The sequence below is a fragment of the Agelaius phoeniceus genome, chromosome W, assembly GCF_051311805.1.
Source record: "Agelaius phoeniceus isolate bAgePho1 chromosome W, bAgePho1.hap1, whole genome shotgun sequence".
In the NCBI taxonomy this organism is placed as follows: Eukaryota; Metazoa; Chordata; class Aves; order Passeriformes; family Icteridae; genus Agelaius; species Agelaius phoeniceus.
Window position 1 is genome coordinate 19395469 of NC_135301.1, and position 21573 is coordinate 19417041.

Genomic DNA, 21573 nt, shown 5'->3' on the forward strand with positions numbered 1-21573 from the left:
CAGGTGAGACAGACCCCCGAGAGGGGGCCGAGCCTGAGCGCGGCCACCAGCACCGGGAGCAGAACAAACTTTGCACAGCAGCACACCAGCACCAGCAACATGTCCAGCAACACCAACACAAACCCACTGGCAAAGGTAAAAAAATCCTTGCCATGAACATTTTGGGGACAGTAAAATGGTTCAATGTATAAAACAAATACGGTTTCATAACCCAGAATGATATCAAAGAAGATGTGTTTGTTCATCAGACTGCTATAAAAAAGAATAATCCCAAGAAATACCTCCACAGTCTAGGAGATGGAGAAATTGTGGAATTTAATATAATACAAGGAAGAAAAGGCCCCCAAGCAGCCAATGTGACAGGACCTAGTGGAGTTCCAGTGCAAGGCAGTAAACATGCACCAGACTACAAACCTGCAAAATATTATCCACATCATAGAAGTCCTCCACACACCTACCAAGGAAATAGAACCCAAAACCAACAACCATCAAGCACCAGCAATAGTCTAAAAGCAAGAAGAGCACAGGACACTGGCAAGCTGTCCTGCATCCAAAGGCCCATGTCGATAATGAAAGAACATTCCAGTCCAATAAGTCCCACTTCTTCTAATACCCTTCCCCAGTTCCTGTGGCCTTCCTGCCCCCCTCCCACTTTCCCCTTTTCCTTTCCATTGTCCTATTACCCCTTTTTTATGTTCCCACAAATTCCTACCACCCTTTCCCCTCTCCCATGGTCTCCCTCCACTAATCCCTTTCTCCAGAGTTCCTTCATAAGACCAGAGGGAGCGTGATTAGAAGGGAAAGAAAGGAAAGTTTCCCTAAAGTAACCATCTTTTTCCTAAAGTAATGATTTCTATTTGGAGTTTCCAACAGGCACACCACCACCTACGCTACCTTGTACAGAGTCTATCACAGCCAACCACTTTACCACAGGAGACAAAGCCCCTGCTAAAGAAACTTTCTCCTGACTCAGTTTCCTGATAAACCGTGCTAAGAAAACCCCGCATCCCTCCTGCCAGCTCTAAGACACTCCAGAAAATCTTTTTGGACATTGAGGACTCAGAATTGTTTGCATTTTGAAAATTGTCTTATGGGCGCTTTTGATTGTTTTTGTCATTTTGTGTTGATTCAGTTAATCCTTCAGAGAAGCTTTCTTAATAATATAAAAAACTGGGAGCTGTGGAAGCCCTGAGGGGGCATCTCCTAAGTTACACCCCATTGGCTCCTTCCCCTGTTCCTATGTCTGAACATAGGTGTTCCTGAGCCACTCCCTCCCATTTCCCTGATTGGCCTTCACCTTGATACTGCCTGGAGACCAAGGTCAGCCCGGGAGGCCCCTGGGGGGGAGAGCTGGACCCTCGGGGTGTGGGTGCGCCTGGGACCTGAACATCTCATGGCACGGCTGAATTAAACATCTATGGATATTATGCAAAGGCCCTTTTTGTTTCTTTACCCTGGACTTTACTAGCAGCAATTCAGGCTGCAACGAGTCCATCCCACGGACAACAGTACTCCTCAAACTGCTGCAGCATGGATCACTCTTCCACAGGGTGCAGTCCATCAAGAACAGACTGCTCCAGAGGGGTCTCCTCTCTCCACGGGCCTCCCACGGGGTCCCAACCTCCTCTCAGGCATCCACCTGCTCTGGCGTGGGTCTCCTCCATGGGCTGCAGGGTGACAGCTACTTCACCATGGTCTTTGCCACAGGCTGCAGGGCAATCTCAGCTCCAGTGCCTAGAGCAGCTGCTCTCCCTCCTTTTCCTCTGACCTTGGTGTCTGCATAGTTGCTCCTCTCACATATTCTCACTCCGCTCCTCTCTGGCCCCAATTACTGCTGCATGATAACTTTTTTTTTTCTTCTTAAACATGTTATCACAGAGGTGCTACCACCATTTCTAATTGGCCCAGTCTTGACCAGCAGCACATCCATCTTTGGAGATGCCAGGGATTGACTGCCAGACAATGAGAAAGCTTCTAGCAGCTTCTCACAGAAGTCATCCCTGTAGCCCCCTCACTACCTAAACCAGGCTATGCAAACCCAATAAAATGCTAAGCTCACTTACCAGCACCTTTTTACCCTTCATGTTTATCTGATGCTGGTCAGTCCGATTTTCTAAGGTGCAGAAGGTATATGGGAAGATTTACTGCTTGTATTTTAAAGAAATGAAGAGAGAAAGAAAAAAAGATACAGACAATTCCAATACTTAGATTATCACCTGTTGGGGATCAAATTAAGCTTACATTTAAATATGAAATATCAGAAATTAATTGTATAGGTTTAAGTTTAATTGTAACTTGCTTACAGCTTGGCATGAGTGGACCCTGTTTAAAGCTTAGGAACAGTGAACTTTAAATGAACTCTGTTAGCATGGATGGCTAAACAGAGGAGAAAACAGAAAGGCTGAATATGTTCAGATAAGGGTTGAGACCCTGGAAGCCCCCAAGGCTGACCCAAGCTGGAAGGTAAGAGCAGTTAATGGCCTGCCCATGTGGACATGGGGAAAGAATCCAATGATGTGTTAGAAGACCCCAGACTATAAATCACCATTGGACCAAGAGATGCGTGCAGGGTGTGTGAAGATCGGGTGCACAGACTGTAAGGGTATAAAGGTCCAGGAATTTCTTTGTTCAGGGTCCATCTCTGGAGGCACCCAGCTTGAGCTGAAATAAACTAACTCTGCCTTAGAACCTAGGCTCCAACCTCTTCTTTAGCAGACAAGTTTAACAGCTGGTGGCATGGGTCATCATAATCAATCATTCAGTAACAAGCCTAGCTCATTTTCATTAAAAAAAACCAAAAACAACACCAAAACCCCAGACCTAAGTTCCAAACAGTAATTAGAAGGAAACAAAGGAGAAAAAATAAATAAGAAAATTAGTGTCAAAAATACATTGCAGGAATCTGTCAATTTTTATGAATTATATTTTGGAATAAATGTCAGACCTTTTTAATAAGCACCAGTACTGTTTGTTTTTTTTTTTGAAAAATCCACTTAGGGAGCTTTTAAAGCTGTATAAACTATAAAAATACTGAAACCAAGAAAGAGAGAGATACCTACTGAGATGTTGGAACAAATGTCAGAGGAAGAGAATTTAACCAAACCTGTATCAGCACTCAGTTCATCTAGCGGCCCTCTGGTTCTCCAGGTAGATCCTGAGTCTTGATTTCCTAAAGAATTATTGTGCTCTTGAACTACTGCAGCTGCCAACAGATTGTCCACATTTACCACTTCTGGATCTGAGTTTGTGTCTGATATATCATAGTGAGCTATAACTGGAGGTCCATCTGCAGAAGTAGAGAAAAACAACACACATTAGAAGTCTGCATACTGTGAAAACCCCCTCTAAAAGTACAAAGAACAGTAATTTAAGGATTAATACCATCTCCTACGTGCAGCTTATGGTTTATAGTGATACATTCATTATATGAATCATTAAACTTCAGTTAATGAACATAGTCTGAGATTACAGAGACATTTTAACCTTTGCATACACAGAAAAACTCATTTATGAAATTATCACTTATTTGTGTATTATCTTTTACATTAACGCATCAACATCTCCATATCTGATGACATTATATTTACAATCTTAAAAAGATTCAGTTGCAAATAAAAATAATAAGATACAGGACATTAAATTTGGCAAGACAAAATATCTAGAGAATTTTACAAAAGTCAAGTGAAAGTTTACATTACATTATGGTTGATTGAATAAGACTAACTTTTTGATATAACTGATCCAGTGACAATAAATTTAACATTAGGCAACTTTCCTTTCATAACATTTACCTGTCAAGGGCAGGGAATTTTTCAAAGTAGCAATGTTTTTTGGTGATGTTTTTTTAAAATCAAGGATAACAAGAAACAAAACTATCATATGCAGTGATAAATGTGCTTTTAATTCAATATGATTACCATATGCATTTTTGGTCACCAAAGTGAAGAAGGTAAGAGGGAGAGAAAATAGCTTATGAGATTCTGAAATCTGTTCTTGAGGAATAACAAAAAGCTATTTTGTTAGGACCAACTATATTCTTTGTAATGAATGAAAATCACTTATAATTGGAAAACATGCTAGAAACAGAAGAGGCTCAGAAAAAAGTCAAATTCAAGACAAAGATTAATGTAGAAGCAGAGAGAATGGAAAAATAATTCTGAAAGGATGTGCAGTTTAACTTAAATGGTTCACCCCAGCTACAGCTTATTGACTCATAGTGGATGAAAGTGGCTGGAGTTCCCACTCTCCAAATGAGGCAATCAAAACTCTTTCGGCCAAGGCTTCATCAACAAAATCAAGGATTAAATAGAAAAAAGTTTCAAATTTAATTCTCTTAAAAGCTGTTTCTCCTGAGGTTTTTAGGGTGGGGTTTCTTTTGTTTTGGTTGTGTTTAGTTTGGGTTTTTGTAACTTGGTGCCTGAAACATAATTCAACTCACTATTTTCAGAAGTGCCTATTTTGTGATCAGCAACACACTTCGTTGAAGAGTGACCATATCACTTAAGTCATACTAAAGATCAGTATGGCAACAAGGTATGAAGAAATTCACAAAATATTTCAAATCAGACCTGCCTCCAAATCAACAATTTCATAAAATGATGTTATATTAGAAACTTAAAACAGACCTCACAAAAATAAATGGGCAGTTAAATGACAATGTATTAAAGGTCAAACTGTTTGCAACATGAAAAACTGATGATTATGACTGGAAAATAAGTCATGATAATTAACTGAAAGGCAATCTTTGTCTTTTTAAAAGACTTACAAAATAACGGAAGACCAAGTTCAAACTTAAGCTGGCTGATGTTCAGTTAATTATTTGTGACAGCCGATGATTAAATTACATGCATAAGCCACAACTGGACAGAATCAGAGAGGCATGTTGTCTTTCAGTATTATCATTACAGTTCAGTGTGAACATATATAACATGAGCTATAAAAATAAACAGTCGAGTGGAGAAGATACGAGGGTCAAGTACAATATTGACTATTTGCCCATTTTTTCAATAGGTTATCTAAAATTTCAGGAGCTACGTACTGTTCCTTCAGGTCTTTGTCTCACTTCTTCTTCAGATCTCCAAAAGCAGAAATGAAATTTGATTTTTAGATAGACATGTCTACACAAATAAAATTGCATTGGGACAAAAGGCACTAATAGTCTCAAGTCAAAATTGTACCACTCCTACATGTATAATCATGCAAAAATGTATTATAAATATATATACATGCAGAGTGATATTCTCATCACCTACCCATAGAAATAACTTGTGTGAAAGTCTTCATCAGTAGGAAGTACAAGCATAAACTTGTTATCTGTAGCTCCACTCTTGTATCTTCCACACTTCCAAACAGAACACCGTATAACTCCACTTCAATTTAGTATACATCAAATAGACAAAAATATTTTCAATATAATTTAAATACTGTCATTACATCTGTCAGTGTAAGAGCCACCAATTTACCAATCTGGAAAAAAACAAGCTGCTTATTTACAAAGCAATCACACCAGAGATCTATTTTTTTCTCAACCTTGTCTTTCAGAATCACATTTGAAAACATAAGGGCCCAACACCAGTTTTAACCATATCTATCACAAGTAAATGACCAACAAAGACAATAGCCACAATGCTGCAAGTTCCTGGATTCTCAGCATGTATAAAAGAAGAAATAAGCAATAAGTGCCTATGTGTGTTTAAAAATGCCCAAACAATAAGTTGCAGAGAACTAGATAAAAGTTGCAGAAAAGGCATATAAAAAAATCCTCTGTTCCCAAAAACCTGTTTCATTTTCAGTGCTATAAGGATGGGACAGGAGCAGTTAAATTTGGAAATAAATAATACTTCCCTAGCCAACTATGTGATCATCTTGTGACATGATGCAAAGTTTATGTGTAGTACCAAGTAATAAAGAAGATTGGCTTCAGCTTGGAAATAAAGTGAAAAAATGCTTTCAGGTTGAAAAGGTAAAAGGATTAACTACAAGCAAAATGGAACTTTATAATCTTTTCTTTGCAATAGAGCCACTTCTTGCAATTACTTACTGTAATGGGATTTCAACAAATAGAAAAACAGACCAAAACAAACCATGCCAGAATCAAAACAATGTAACACAATTAGGAGGTTCCCTTATCAGTAATTTAAACAATCTGTTTAAGAAAAATCGTGTCTTTTGAGAAGCCAAGGTGATGCCAGCTTGGGTTTTGCCTTTTTTTCCTATGTTTTCTATATTCTTTGCACATATATTTGTAGCTATGTAGTCTATTGTATTAGTGACTAGTTTTCCCAGTACTTTTCCATGACCTTTCCTTAAGCAGAAATACAAAACAAATTCCAGAGTTCCAAGCCCCGGGGGGTACAAGGCCCCTATGCTATCTTGGTTCTTCCTGAGAAACAAGGTTGAAAACAAGTCTTCAAGATACATTTTCATGGACGAAGTACAGCTACTGCCGAAGAGGACACTCCAGAGAAGGGGCTTGACCTGGGGGGAAATTGCATCACCACTTGTCCTCCTAATTGGTGCCTTTTATCAATTATGCTAATTTCCTAAAGCCTATAAATATGTACTCATCCCTGGAGGGGGTGGGCTTTTGTGGACATCTTTCCATAAGTGCCACTGAAGGCCTTCAAATAAAGATCCGCTCTTATATTATCTCCTTACTAAAATTATCTCGAGTTTAATTTCCAGGTTGGGAAAAAGGCAACAAAGGTAGCTGGAAGATGTGGAAGATGTACATATCCCCTGGTGATAAGCTATAATTCACTTCTAAAGCAATAAATGCTTGAAAAAGGCAAAGATGAAAGTTAGTAAATACCAGCAGAAAAATCCAGCTGTTTACATTTAATATTAATAGGGGGAGGGAAAGACTGCATTTTTTATTTTTAAAGAATTCAGAAGCAGAGGTCAGTTTGGGGTCAATGTTCCCAAGTGTCCAATTCTCCCTTATTTTACACATTAAAACTAACTCCACAGGACAACTAAATCAGAAGTCACATGCACAAAAATCCATGTCTACACATATCAACCTTCATTTTAAGCTTGCAACATAGAAAAGTAAGTAATTTCTTATCTGCTATCTGCTCCCATGTTTTTCATAGAGCCACATCTCGACATTCAGTGGTCTAAACTGTGTTGTAAGATCCATGCTCCTATTATCCCTTATTTCATTATAATGGCAGCACAAGTAAAATGGGAGAATCAACAGTAAAATCTCAGCTATAGGTTAAAAGCAGTGATTCTATAAGAAGCACCATACTTTTGCACTGCAACCACTGTGTACCAATGCACAGGAAACAAAAAGATATTAGCTAGCAGAACCTGAATGGGGAATTTAGACCTTTAAATCTATGTAGACAGGCTGAGAGAGTTGGGGTTGTTCAGCCTGGAAAAGGCTCCGGGGAGACCTTGGAGCACCTTCCAGTACCTAAAGGGGCTACAAGAGAGCTGGAGAGGGACTTTGGACAAGGGCATGTAGGGATAAGAAAAGGGGGAATGGCTTAAAAATTACAGAGGGCAGAGTTAGATTAGATATTGGACAGGAACTGACTTTGAGAGTGGTGAGGCAGTGGAACAGGTTGCTCAGGGAAGCTGTGAATTCCCCATCCCTGGCAGTGTTCAAGGTCAGGTTGGATGGGGCTTTGAACAACCTTGTCTATTGGAAGGTGTCCCTGCCCATGGCAGAGAGGTTGGAACTAGGGAGTCTTTAAGGTCCCTTCCAACCCAAACCATTCCATGAGACTGACTCTAAATCATTACTTTAGCTTTCCTAAATTTAGGCAAGTTCTTCCAAGCTCATCATCACCTAAACTCCCTACCACTGTAGCCAGAGACAAGTTGTTCAGAGTAAGGTAATCCCAGTCTGGAAATTGCAGCCTGGAGCATCACCATCTCCCCTCCTTCCCTAGTAAACACAAAGACCTTAGGCAGCCACCTTAGCCAAGGCACCTAACTTTTACATCTCTGAAGTTCAGCAAGATTAATTCCAGCTTTAGGAATGGGATTTAAACTTTGCTGTTTTCTCTAGAAGTAGAGGAAAAAGACTTATATCTCCAGAAGGCTATTCTGATTAAAATAATTTCAGAATTAAAAGTCTAATTTTGGTGGTCTGAATTGCACTCTGGAGTCATCAGTGTGTTTACAATGAAGGAGACGTGGAGCCTTATTTAGGTGTAAATATCACACTAAGCTTTAAAACACACATAACAGGTACAATAATATTAGCAATAATAATTACAGCACTTAACCCTCACAGAAAGCTTTCCATTAGAGGATCTCAAAGAACTCTGAGGTGCTTATTAACCTCCTTTTGCCTATGGGGGAAATTGAGGCAAGCAGAGATTTGCAGCTTGCTCAAAGCTAACAAGCAGAAGAGCTCAGCTCTGGTGAAAGCAATGCTCTCCTCAAATTACTGAGGAGCTTAAAAATAGTATCTAGGAATGCTTTCATGAAATGTGCAAAAGCTAAAACGGTGACACACAGAGGCACCTAAGTAATTGAAAGCCAAAAGAGACGCAGCTTCTTCCAGCCTCACCTCTACATCTTTACTGTGAATATAGGTACTGCATTGTCTCAATCTCTCAAACTCAATTGGATGTATTTTTATATAACAAAAGGAAATACTGAAACATTTTAAAATAATAGGAGTTAAGAATGCCCTCAATTACACTTGACATTTAAATTTAAGCAATAACGCCATTTACTTCAAGATTACACAAAACATGTAATGGAGTCTTAGACCTATATAAATTTTAAGATCAGATGATCATTACAGTAATTGAAATCTTTTGTGTGTCAAAACCTAGAGGATTCATCTTAAATTTGTTAAAATATTTTACAGTAGACACATCAGTAACTTTGATCCAAACAGAAAGGCTTCATATAAAAGACTACAGGCTAACAGCCTTTTTGTTTAGATAAGCAATACAACCCTGTTTATTTCAAATGTGACCCAGAGCTACTGTTTCATAAAGTATGCACAGTTCAAATGGCATAAACTAGCTAGACCCTAAAACAATTCCCATGAGGGGATGGGGGGCAGGATCTGTGCTTTTTTTAATGCTGTTTAGCAACATGAAACACTTCATTATGATTATTTATTTATTTATTTATTTGAGGTTACAGTATTTACATTTCAAAATTTACAGAGTTAGGCAAAGAATACACTGTAAATGCATTAAAAAATAGTGTAACAGCATTCCTTCCAAAATCATAAAGTGAACTTTATTGGTGAACCCACTTTCCTCCAATTTTCCTTAATTTCACAAAGCAAAGGGTTTGTGTTTGTTTTTTTAACCATAATAAAATAATAAAATCAAAACAACATTATCAAATGAGTATCTGTTCTCAGACTGGATCATTTTTAATATATCACATCAAAAGAGATCTCAAAAAATTCAAGTCTTGCTGATCAAAATTCATTCTTTCAGGCTTTTTGATGACTAGATGGAAAATATCTTGGATTTGTTTAATCAAATTACATATAAAGATATAATAAAGTCTTTTTCATTGTGTGTTAAGCAAAGGCACATGGAATATGGCTGTGCATTGAAATTATTGGGAAGTGGCCTCTATTTCTCATTACAGGATTTATTTACCCTGATGCCATCTACTGATTCATTAATTATGGAAACAGATATATTAGACAGATCTCTTCCCCAGTTTTACTTGCAAAAGTCTATCAGGAGGCTTTTGGAAACCATCACAACCTACACTCTTACATAGCCATGACAGTTAAAAAAAAATTCCGGGTGTAAATACCACTTACATTAGGAAAAGGCAGCAAACACACACCCCCTACATACCCCTCCAGAAAACATCACATTTTTGCAAGGACAAACTGCACTTTCCCAAAAAAGGACTGATACAGCCTTGATGCAAAGCTTTTGATGTTCCAGACTAATCCGTTGCTCCCATCAGTTGGTGAGATTTAACAGAGTGCTTGAAATTCCTTCTAACTTAATAAGCCTATTTTTCACATGCCTTCATTTTGATGATCTAACACTATGAAACTAACAAAATTTGTGAGAAAGACTGGTTTCTAGCTTCATGTTTTCAAGGTACTATTTCTATCAATCAGCCCAAATATTTTAGCTTTTACAGTACAAATTACAAAGTGCATTTGTTCTACTGCTTCCAAATGTAACTGCAGTGGTCACAGTGCAGACTCTAATTATTTTAGAAATATCTACTCAACTGGTCTGATTTATACACCCTCATCAGGCAAAGACTCCCCTGAAATTCATCTGAAGGATCTGACCAAAAACTACAGAATAATTTAATTTCTAATGAGATTAAATGCTAGCTCCATTAAAACCAATAGCAAACTTCTACTAATATCAATAGGGCTAGAATTTAATTTCTTAATACACTCAAAATATTACTTTATAAAAAAAAGAGATTTACAGTATGTGGATACAGGAAGAGGCAAAATATATTAACAAGAGAAATGAGTGAAAGTAAACACATTTAAATTTGTAAAATAACTACCAAATATAATCCTGTTTCATTGAAGTTAAAATTGGTCATCCAGTCTTAACTCTGGCAGCTCAGATAAAATAACCTAACTATTCTGCAAAAACACCAAAAGACACTGTGAACTAAAAAAATAGAGATGTATATTTCTGCCTGAATTATTTTATCAAAATACTGTTAAAAATTATACTGAAGTCTAGTATATATGAAAGGTTGAAGAGTTCTTTTTTTCCTTGCTCAGTTAAGTTTTGCAATGGAAAAACTGAAAAAAGTTTCACTGCCTTTACTTCAATGTTTTTTCTAAATAAAAATGGAGAATTCAGATGTTTGAAGCAAAATCTCAGATATTCAGATTTTTAAAAAGTGTGAAGGGTAGAACTTCCTAAAGACCTTGCTTGCCAAACCCCACTTGAGGGAGGGAAGCAGCACAGATGCCTGGGAAAGAACATGCAGATAAGTCGGTAAAACCACTGCACATTAAAGCCCCTGTGATAGTGGAGCCCTGGAAAATGTTAAAGACAGACTTTGAAAATGTTAGGCTTTGTGTTTTCTCAGATCACTGCATTTGCATAAGCAGTATGACAAATGATATAATTGTTAGATGTGATGATTGTTTAGTAATTAAATATAATTATTGTATAATCATAAGAAGAATGAGAAACTATGTTAGAAATTTAAGGGGGAACAATGAGAAGCCATGCTTGACTGAAATCTATGTATACAATAGAACAATATAAGTTTAATAATTAACATGAAAGTTATATAACGATAGAATATAAAAACACGATCATCTCAAATGTATAGTCGGAGTCAGATTTGAGTTGAATACTCCTGACACCCAGAGCTCTTAATAAAAGCACCTGCATATAATTGCTTATGTGATTATGTGTTTCTGAACGCTAACACCTGGACTTTCAAGGATTCCTAAAAATAGTCAAATTCTAGGAGAAAATCCTTTAATTTTTCATTTACTGAGCTCTCAGTTTGACATTTAGAGACATTTAAATGAAGCCTTTATACAAACTTTTTTTCTTTTGCAAAGGAAGCTGTATTTCACCTGCTGCTAAATCCTAACTCCACAGTGGTACGGGTGTCCCATTACTCCTATGCTGGAACAGCTGCCACATTAGAAAACATGTAATTCAATATTAAAAATTACAATATAGGAACAGGTTGCTCAGAGAAGTTGTGAATCCTCATCCCAGGAAGTATTCAAGACCAGGTTGGATGGGGCTTGGAGCCACCTGGTCTAGTGGAAAGTATCCCTGTTCATGGCAGGGGGGTTGGAAATGGATGGTCTTTAAGGTCCCTTCCAACCCAAGCTATTCTATGATTCTCTGACCTCTGGGAATATACACCAGAATTACACCAGTTTACACCAGGTAATCTGACTCAATGTATTTAATCTTTGAAACCATAAGAAAAATTCTTTAAAGAAAATGAAGTGTTTCTTTACTCCATTATGAAGTATAAAACCTAGGGAAATTAGAGAAACCTTATCATCTGTGATTCTCCACATCTGTGAAAAACTACTGATTTCTCCTCTACTTGTTACATTTGGTGGTTTTCAAGTAATTTCTTGAGATGTGAGCATAAACATACATTCAAAATGTAACTGAGTTGGAAAGTAGGAGTTTCCTTCTGATAATCTTAAAATAAGTCAGACTGATTTCATGAAATACAGAATGGATGAGGTTAAAATTTATATGAAAATTTCAGCTGAAGCAATTTTAACTTCCCAAAAATTCGTAGTCAATGTCCTTTAAAAATAAGACCTTATAATGGAAATAATGACAAACATATGGCTGCATTTAATATAGCAAAAGAATTCCCAGAAGAAAAAAAAACATAATCTGAAAATATGTATTGGGAATCTGTTTTCTCAAAGAGATGCCAAAGTCTGTTGCACACTTACTAAAAATGCAGACTCATCACTACTATTGGTATCTGAAGGTTGGTTTCTTCAGGGCTCTGAATCTCTCAAATTCACAATACAAAGCAAGAAAAGAGATGTTCCTGTTTAATGGCACAGCTTGCCAAATCCTTCATTGGGTAGATTATACTACACCAGAACAACAACAGAAAGGCGGGGTTCCCCTCTCCGTTCACAGAGAAACATACTGCTTTACATGGAAAACAAGCTCATGGACCAGCTATTCAACTGTGTAAATCAACACACACTTTTCATTTCAGAGGAGCTGATTTATGATAGCTGAAGACCTGGCTCCAGTTTTGAGGCAAGTGAAAAGAGTGACCAAAGAAATTAATATTTACCATTTACAACCACTGATCTTACACAAGTGTTCTTAACACTAGATAGGTTTTATGGGGAAATTAGGTTTAAATTATATCTTATATGAACTATTCCCTCAGTCTTCTGGGTACCTTGGGATAATTTTATCCTGGAAAGAACGCAACTTTAAAATCTATGCTCAGCTGCTGTCATCCTCTGCTTGTTCTTCCACATTCAAAGTTGCTTGCACTGAAATAAACAATTAACTGAAATTGATGAAATTAAAAGGTTTTAAATTTTGACTCTTACTAACCAAATCCAAATTTTATCTATTAATACACAGAATTATTACAATTTTTTTTAAACTACCTGACTGAGACATTTAAGCTTGGCAGAAATTTCACTGGCTACATTCCGAACAAAGTTATTATCCATTTATGAGATCTGTATATAAAGGTGTTTCAGTCTGAGAGATAAATAAGTTAAACTGATCTCCTTACAAAATTTGTTTACAAATACCTAATTGCTCCATATATACTATTTTATAAAAAAGGTTAAAGGCATGCTTTTACACATACTGTGTTAAGTGGCTGTCCTAGTTCCAGCCAGGGCAGAGTTAATTTTTGCAGTAGCCAGGATCGGCATGGCTAGGACCAGGAGGTTACTTTATACCACCTCAGGGTCATTTTCCGGGAAGGAGGGAAGGGATCTTCCCAGACCAGACAAAGGTCTGGTATTGTCAGGCTCTGTTGGTGGTACAGTGGTGAGCATTTCCATGTGAATCGCTCACCTCTCTTGAACACTTTTGTTATTAATATTGTTGCTGTTACTGTTCCTTATGTTGTTTCCAGGAAATTGTTATCTCAACCTGTAATCTTTACCTTTTGTTTCTCCAATTCTCTTCTCCAGACCAGCAGAGGAGAGGGAGGGTGGAGTGAGCAAGTGGGAGCACTAAATTGGAGAATATCATTCCTAAACCATGACAGTCTTATTTAGTGCCCAATGTGAGGCACAAAGGGTTGAGATAGCAACAGATCTGCCTCGATCTCGGGTTGGAAACAAATTTGATCTAAGCATCTGTTGTATGAGGCAATGAACCACTGGTCACAATGTTGCTTGTTCTGTTCATTCATGTGATTGTGGAACCTAATCCTGTATATATTCTTTGTATATGCAATGTGCCCATCACAGTGGTCTTTTTCAGAGCAGGGAAAAGGGATCAGGATTTCTTTGTTGCTGTACTGAGGGATATCACCTTATGACATGATAACATCAAGGGCAATGAGTGTCATTTGGGATGTGTATTCAGTGCTGCTCTCCTACCCTTACTTCAGGCACTACTTTTGGGAGTGCACTAATAATCATACCCAGTCTGTGGAGGGAACAGGGGAGGATGACTTTCCCCAGCCTTTCACCCCCTTTTCCTCCTTCAGGCCTGGTAGAAAAGGTTCTGAGAATTTTCAATTTCCTTTGAATGCTAAGGAAAGCATGTTATTGTTGCTAAGTCTGCCAGGTCTCCTCAGTAAGGTCCACACCCCATTTAGAGTCACAAAAGAGATTTCTAGGGAGGCCATTCAAAGATCTGCCTCGAAGGTGGATAGTCATAGGTGGTATGGAATGTGGGAGGACATGGGCCAGTACTTGGAGGACTTCTCTGATAGTCTGGAAATTCACCCCTGAACTACAGGACCTTCTTAAAGTGAAAAAATATGTGAAAGGAAAATGATGTGGAAATTCCAGAGAGGCACGAAGTTATGCAACATGCTGGGCGCTGGCTACTATTTATTGGACGTGGCTCAATACTAGACTGAATCCTCAGAGGGAGGAGGAGAAAAGCAGACCAACAGTCACTGTGGCAACTCAAACTGCAGCTGAACCAGAGGAACAACTTGTACCAGTAGCAGTCACTCCTGTACAGAAGAAATCCAAGACCAAATCAGTTTGCTTAGTGGGGGATGAAAAGAAAGTAGGGCCCTCGCAACAGGAGGAAGAGGCAGAGTCAGAGATAATAGTCCGATCCTTATCCCTGAGTGAGCTGCAAGACATGCAAAAAGATTTGTCACCAATCAGGTGAACCCCTGGTGACCTGGCTGCTCCCATGCTGTGATATCATGGCTCATAACATGAAACTAGATGGTAGTAAAACCAAGCAACTGGCATCCATGGGCATTGATGAGGGGATTGGTAAAAGAACAGGAACTCTCAGCCTCTGGAAGCGACACTTGTCAAGCGTGAGGGAAAGGTATTCTCTCAAGGATGATGCAGTAGTGCACCCAAGCAGGTGGAATGCCATGGAGCAAGATATCCAGTATCTGAGAGAATTAGCTATGCTGGAGGTAATCTATAGGGATTCAAATACCAAGCAGTCCCCTCTAGATCCAGATGAGGTCCAGTGTACACAGTCCGTGTGATGGAAGTTTGTACAGTGTATCATCATCGTACACCAACTCGTTAGCATTGATGTCAATGAAAGAAGAACAATCAGTGCTTTAGTTGACTACTTGACTCCAGCAATCGCATCTTTTTTCCTCCCTACTCACCTGCACCTCAGCTCTGTAACAACTGTCCAAGACTGCAGACAGACTTGAAAGACTCAAGCAAGTTAGGAAGGAAATGTCCCATGCCCTGCAAGAACAGACCAGAGTTTCTGCTATTGGAGCAAGCGCTCCCCTGCTAGAAAGGGTACACACCACCAGGTAATCTGTGGTTTTACCTGCATGACTGTAGGAGGATAGAATATAAGTAAATAAAGGTAGTATAGAAAGTAATCTTACCCCCTAAAGAGTTGCAGCTGGGTTAATTATTAAATATTAGGAGCAGGCCTGATTTTAACAGGCCACAGCTGTAGCCAATAAGAAGAGTGTTATAAAAGAGTGGATGGTTTGGTTGAGGGGAACTGGAGTCAGTGCTTAGAGGAACTGCCTACAAGAAATGTCAAGGAGGTATGAAATTCTAGCACTATGGAACCTTTGCAATATAATGACAACGTGTGTCCATGGAGAAGACATGAGGAAGTGGGATTGAAATCTACCCCTGGCCTAGCAGCATGGGGATGTGAAATGAGAGGAAGAAGACCCACCACAGGAAATTCATCCAGGGATAAATGCTACACCAGTTTCTAGTGTGCAAGTCCTCAGACAGAAAAAAGGGCCGATGCTTTTTCAGATTCTCTTGAAGGGACCTCCAATGCATATTTACATGAAGTGAGCAACAAGTACTATGACCAGTGTTGTCGCATTGCAGCTGATTTGAAGCGACCCCCTAAACTCAACCAACCGAGAAGAAAACAAGTCCTCAGATAAGGTGGGATGGGTTGGATTCAAACCCAAGCAAAGGCCTCAGCCAACCCTGTTCTAGCTGAGATGCAGATACACTGCTGGGCAGAGAGAGGTCTCATCCAATTCTAAACCCGGGAAATCCAAAGCCCTATAAAAGGGGCAGCCATATTAAACTCGTGTCTGTTTGCTGATGACCCACCGGTGTTGTGTTGGGTCTCTCTCCAACCATGACCCCACATATCAGATCAGAACAAGAGGGGCCCTGCCTCTGGCCAGGTGGACAAAAGGGACAGTCAGATCTATTGGACTGTGTGGATCTGATGGCCTGGCGCGTCAGACCAACAGGAGTATAAGGCTTCAGTTGACACTGGTGCACAATGTACCCTAAGCCACTGAAATATGTAGGGACAGAGTTTATTTCTCTTTCAGGGGTGACAGGGGGATTCCAACAGCTGACTGTACTGGAACTGAAGTAAGCCTGATCAGGGAACGAATGGCAAAACCACCCCATTGTGACTGGCTCATGCATCCTTGGCATAGATTACCTCAGGAGAGTGTATTTCAAAGACGCAAAAGGGTATTGTGGGGCTTTTGGGATAGCTGCTGTGGAAGCAGTGGAAATTAGAGAGCTTAATACCTTGCCTGGTCTCTCAGAGGACCCTTCTGCTGTGGGACTGCTGAGGCTCCAAAAACAACAGGTACCAATCACTACCACAACACTACACTGTTGACAACACCACACTAACTTGGACTCTCATCCATGAGATGATTTGTGAACTGGAGAGCCAGGGATTGGTCAGCAAGACTCATTCACCCTTTAATAGTTCTATATGGCCAGCGCATAAGTACAATGGAGAGTGGAGGCTGACAGTGGACTATTGTGGCCTGATCAAAGTCACACCATCACTGAGTGCCGCTGTGCTGGACATGCTGGAACTTCAGTAAGAACAGACCTGTCTATCATGTGACCCAGAATAAGAATGATTGCAAGTGGGATCCTGAACAGCAACAAGCTTTTGGACAAATTAAACAGGAAATCGTTCATGCAGTAGCCCTTGGGCCAGTCAGGACAGGATGTGAGGCACATGCTTTACTCCACAGCTGGGAAGAATGGTCCTTCCTGGAGTCTCTGAAAAGAAGTACCCAGGGAGACTTGAACATGGCCTCAGATTCTGGAGTCAGGGATACAATGAATCCAAGGCCTGTTAAACCCCAGCTGAAAAAGAGATACTGGCAGTTTATGAAGGGGTTCACACTGCTTCAGAAGTGATTGACACCAAAGCACAGCTCCCCCTGGCACCCTGACTGGCAGTGCTGGGCTGGGTGTTTAAAGGGGAAGTCCCTTCCACACATCATGCCACTGGTGCTTTGTGGATTAAGTGGATCACTGATTACACAGTAATCTCAGATAGGAAATCCTAACTGCCTTGGGATCTTGGAGATCATCACAAACTATCCCAAAGGCAGATCAGGTCAGGTTGCAGAGCTGAAAGATATCCAGCTGGCTCCAGCTGAATGAGTGAAATGGCCAACACTACATCTCTGCACTGACTTGTTGATGGTATCAAATGCTCTGTAGTGTTGGGTGGACCGATGGAAAAAGACCAATAGTCAGTGCAGAAGAAAATCCATCTGGGCTGCTGAACTGTGGCAAGAGATCACTGCCTGAGTAGAGAAGTTGGTTGTCAAAGTCCATAATGTAGATGCACACGTACCTAAGGGTTGGGCTAATGAGGAGCATCGCAACAACAGACGGGTAGATCTAGCTGCCAAGAATAAAGTGTCTCAGGTAGATCTGGACTGGCACCATAAGGTTGAATTATTTCTGGCTCAGTAGGCCCATGACTCCTCAGGTCTTCAGGGAAGAGATGTAACATACAGATGGGCTTGTGACCAAGGGGTGGACTTAACCATGGAGACTATCTCCCAGGTTATCCATAACTGTAAACCATGCACTGCAATCAAGCAGGCCAAGCAGGTATAGCCTCTGTGGTATGGGGGGGACAATAGTTAAAATATAAATATGGGGAAGCCTGTCAGATTCATTATATCACACTCCCACAAACCTGCCAAGGCAAGCACTATGTGCTGACATTGTTGGAAACAAACACTGGATGGCTGGACACACATCCTGTGACTCACACAACTGCCCGAAACACCATCTTGGGCCTTGAAATGCAAGTCCTGCAGTGACATAGCACTCCAGAAATAATTGAGTTGGATGATAGGACTCATTTCAAAAACAACCTCATAAACACCTGGGCCAGAAAGCACAGGGTTGAGTGGGTGTATCATATTCCCTATCATGCACCAGCCTCTGGGAAAACTGAACAGTACAATGGACTGTTAAAAACCACACTAAAAGCAATGGGTGAGGGAACCTTCAAACATTGGGATCTACATATAGCAAAGGCCACCTGGTCAGTTAACACTAGAGGTGCTGCCAATTGAGCTGGCCCGGCCCAATCAAAACCACCACGTGCCATAGGAGGGGATAAAGTCCCCCATGGTATATATGAGGAATGTGTTAGGGAAGACAGTTTGGATTAGTCCTGCCTCAAGCAAAGGCAAACCCATCTGTGGGATTGTTTTTGCTCAAGGGCCTGGGTGGGTAATGCAGAGGGACAGGGAAACACAATGTATATCTTAAGGGGATTTGATTTTTGGATGAGAACAGTCACCAATGTTGAACTGTATAATATTGGTTGAAGAATGACACTGCCACTGTATGCCATAACTACCATGGACAATGGGGAGGGACTGCTCCAGATACACCAGTCATGAGCTCGTGATACAGTAACCAGCTAACAACTCACAAGCCCTTCTGCCCACAAAGACATCTAGGATGGATAAAACCCACAGTCATGGACTAAATAAACTCAACAAACATCTTGGAGGGAACAGCCATTGACTATGGAAATGTCACCTGTGCTTGTATATGTATATATATATATACATGTGCGCATATGTATATAGTTGGAAGGTGTAGGATCTGGGCATAACATAGATGGTGTAGAATAAGTACTGGATCATGTCCTGGTTCTGTCCAGGACAGGGTTAATTTTTACAGTAGCCAGGATGGGTCATGGCTAGGACCAGGAGGTTATTCCATACTCCTTCACACAAGTTTTTTTGGGAATGGGGAAAGGGGTCCCTTTTGTGTTGAGGTAATGTGGCAGCAGTTGCATGTTGTGGTTGGTGGTACAGTGGTGAGCATTTGCACAGTGAATTGCTCGCCTCTCTTGTACACTTTTGTTATTAGTATCATAGATGTTACTGTTTCTTTTCTTATCTCATTGCTGTTTCCAGGAAATTGTTCTTATCTCAACCCATGATCTTTACCTTTTGTGCCTCCAATTCTCTGTGAGCAAGCGGCAAATAGTTTGGAGTGGTTTCAGTGTGAACACTAAATTGGAGAATACCATTCTTAAGCCAGTACAGGGACTCTTACACATTGAAAGAAAGCAGTCACAGCAAAAAGGTGGTTCTACATGCATGGGAACACTTGTAAAGTTGTCATGCTTTAAAATATGCTGCTCTTATCATAATCATAAAGGTATTTATATATTTATATATATTTAATCTTTGAACACCAGAAGCATTTGATTAATTTTTCCCATATATATCAGCAAATAATCTACCCTGGAGGATATTAAATGCTAAAGAGATGAGAACAAGTTTATTAAATTACAATCAAACATAGAATAACTTGTTTAACTTTTACCTGAAATGCACACAATTTTAGATAAGGGATTTTTCTAACAAGCTGTCCTGGATTGTAAGATAAGTGTGTATTCTATTGGCCATCTGTTAGAGGTGGTGCAGTTATTTTCTGCTAATTGGGCAGTTTTCATTATCTCTTCCACAAACCAATCCTCCCTCTGGGAAATATCTTCTGTTAATGGGCCATTGAGTCTCACTGCATGACTGATAAAAATTACATCATCCCATTGTGAGATGCTCCACCCAGGGGGAGGAGCCAAGCATTCCTAACTGGATATAATCTGAGATTTTGGGACACCAGGGCAGCCTTCTCCACTGGATTCCCAGAGGAAGACAAGGCCCATCTACACCACCAGTGGACCTTCAGAGAAAGACTACACCCTTCTACAGGATCACTGCTTCAACAGAACCACATCTGTCACTCCAGTAGGACTGCAGCCACCATTTCAATTGGACTGCTACCAACATCCTGACCCACAGGGTGTCAGGTTGTATTCTGACTATATCAGTGTTGTTTTGTATTACTGCATTGTTTATTTATTTTTTTTATTTTCTTCCCTAATAAAGAACTGTTATTCCTACTCCCATATCTTTGCCTGAGAGTCCCTTAATTTCAAAATTATAACAATTTGGAGGGAGGGGGTTTACATTTTCCATTTCAGGGGAGGCTCCTGCCTCACCTGCCTTTTCAAACCAAGATACAAACTCATATCAAAATCTTTATCAAAATTATACATGAAGGTAATCTGGAAAGAAATCATTCCAGTACTTAAAATGATCTCCTGCAGAGTCTTTCCAACAGTTACTCTGAAAATAATACAGCTCTCTAATCTAATTTTTTTTAATGAAGGCATCATATACTTAAAATAAAAGTAAGTCTAGGCCAAGAATAATGTAAAACCACCAGTCTTAATATACTGATTAAAAACAATAATTTCTTGAGTTTCTGTTACATGTTTGATCCAAACCCCAATAAAAATTGATGAAAAAACTCCCACTGACTTCAGGGAGATTAAAAAAAAAAAACAGACTTACAGAAGATACAGTGGATATTTCCCATAGAAAGAAAAGGAATTACACTAAAATAATTAGGAAAAAAATGTCTTTTTCAAAAAGCAAAATAACAGAGCTTATGGAGACATATAGCATTCTCTTAAACTATTTCTATAAAGACTTTCAATTTCCATTACTAAAATTCTGATTTAATTTGCATTAGAAACTTTTAGCAAGTTTAACTGATGAAAAATATACATTTTTGGCAGCTACAGAGAAGTTATTTGACATGAAGATAGGTCTCAATGGAAAGGTAACCAATAAAATTCCAGTGTATAGTGATAATAGTAAGAATTAAATAGAGAATTCTAATATATAGTTTAAATTAATCCAACTTTAAATATCACAGTTTCAAGCCTGTCTATTCAGGATAACTATTAGTATAAAAAGATCCATACAATAGCAAGTTTTTGCATTAATTAAATGAAACTAATGTTCAGGCATTCCCCATCACAAATAAATAATTATTTCAGTAGCATTCAAACATGGTTCAGAAGAAGCTCTTGCTGTCTGACCCAGAGCAGCAATCTACAGACCACTGCAGTTTATTTACCTGACTGTCAGGCCTTCCTCTAACATCCTATGTCAAGGCTCAATCCATCCATTGACAGCTGCTTATCTTAGGGACTGACAAGACTATTTTTATTCCATCATGAAGAATGCAGTTTGATTGCATAAACAGAAAGAAAGCAGAAGTCATTTGTGGACACAGGTCATGCATGCACATGCAGTTGGGTGTAATTTATCTCACCTCATTTCAGCCAGAAGTTATCTATTCTAAACTGTTGATAAGGAAGGTTTAGACAACTAATACAAGAG

General features: G+C 39.4%; 1 protein-coding gene across 2 annotated transcripts in view; it reads right to left on the minus strand.

The window, feature by feature from the left end:
• LOC129132431 (protein ARK2N-like) overlaps positions 1 to 21573 on the minus strand; it is a 68339-nt gene that overhangs the window by 37625 nt on the left and 9141 nt on the right. The window contains exon 2 of one of the 2 annotated variants that reach the window (XM_054651504.1): positions 3104 to 3286. The exons of the other annotated variant lie outside the window; for it this stretch is intronic. Coding sequence (XP_054507479.1) covers positions 3104 to 3286 — 183 coding nt within the window. The remainder of the gene's footprint in view (positions 1 to 3103; positions 3287 to 21573) is intronic. 2 annotated transcript variants of the gene reach the window in all.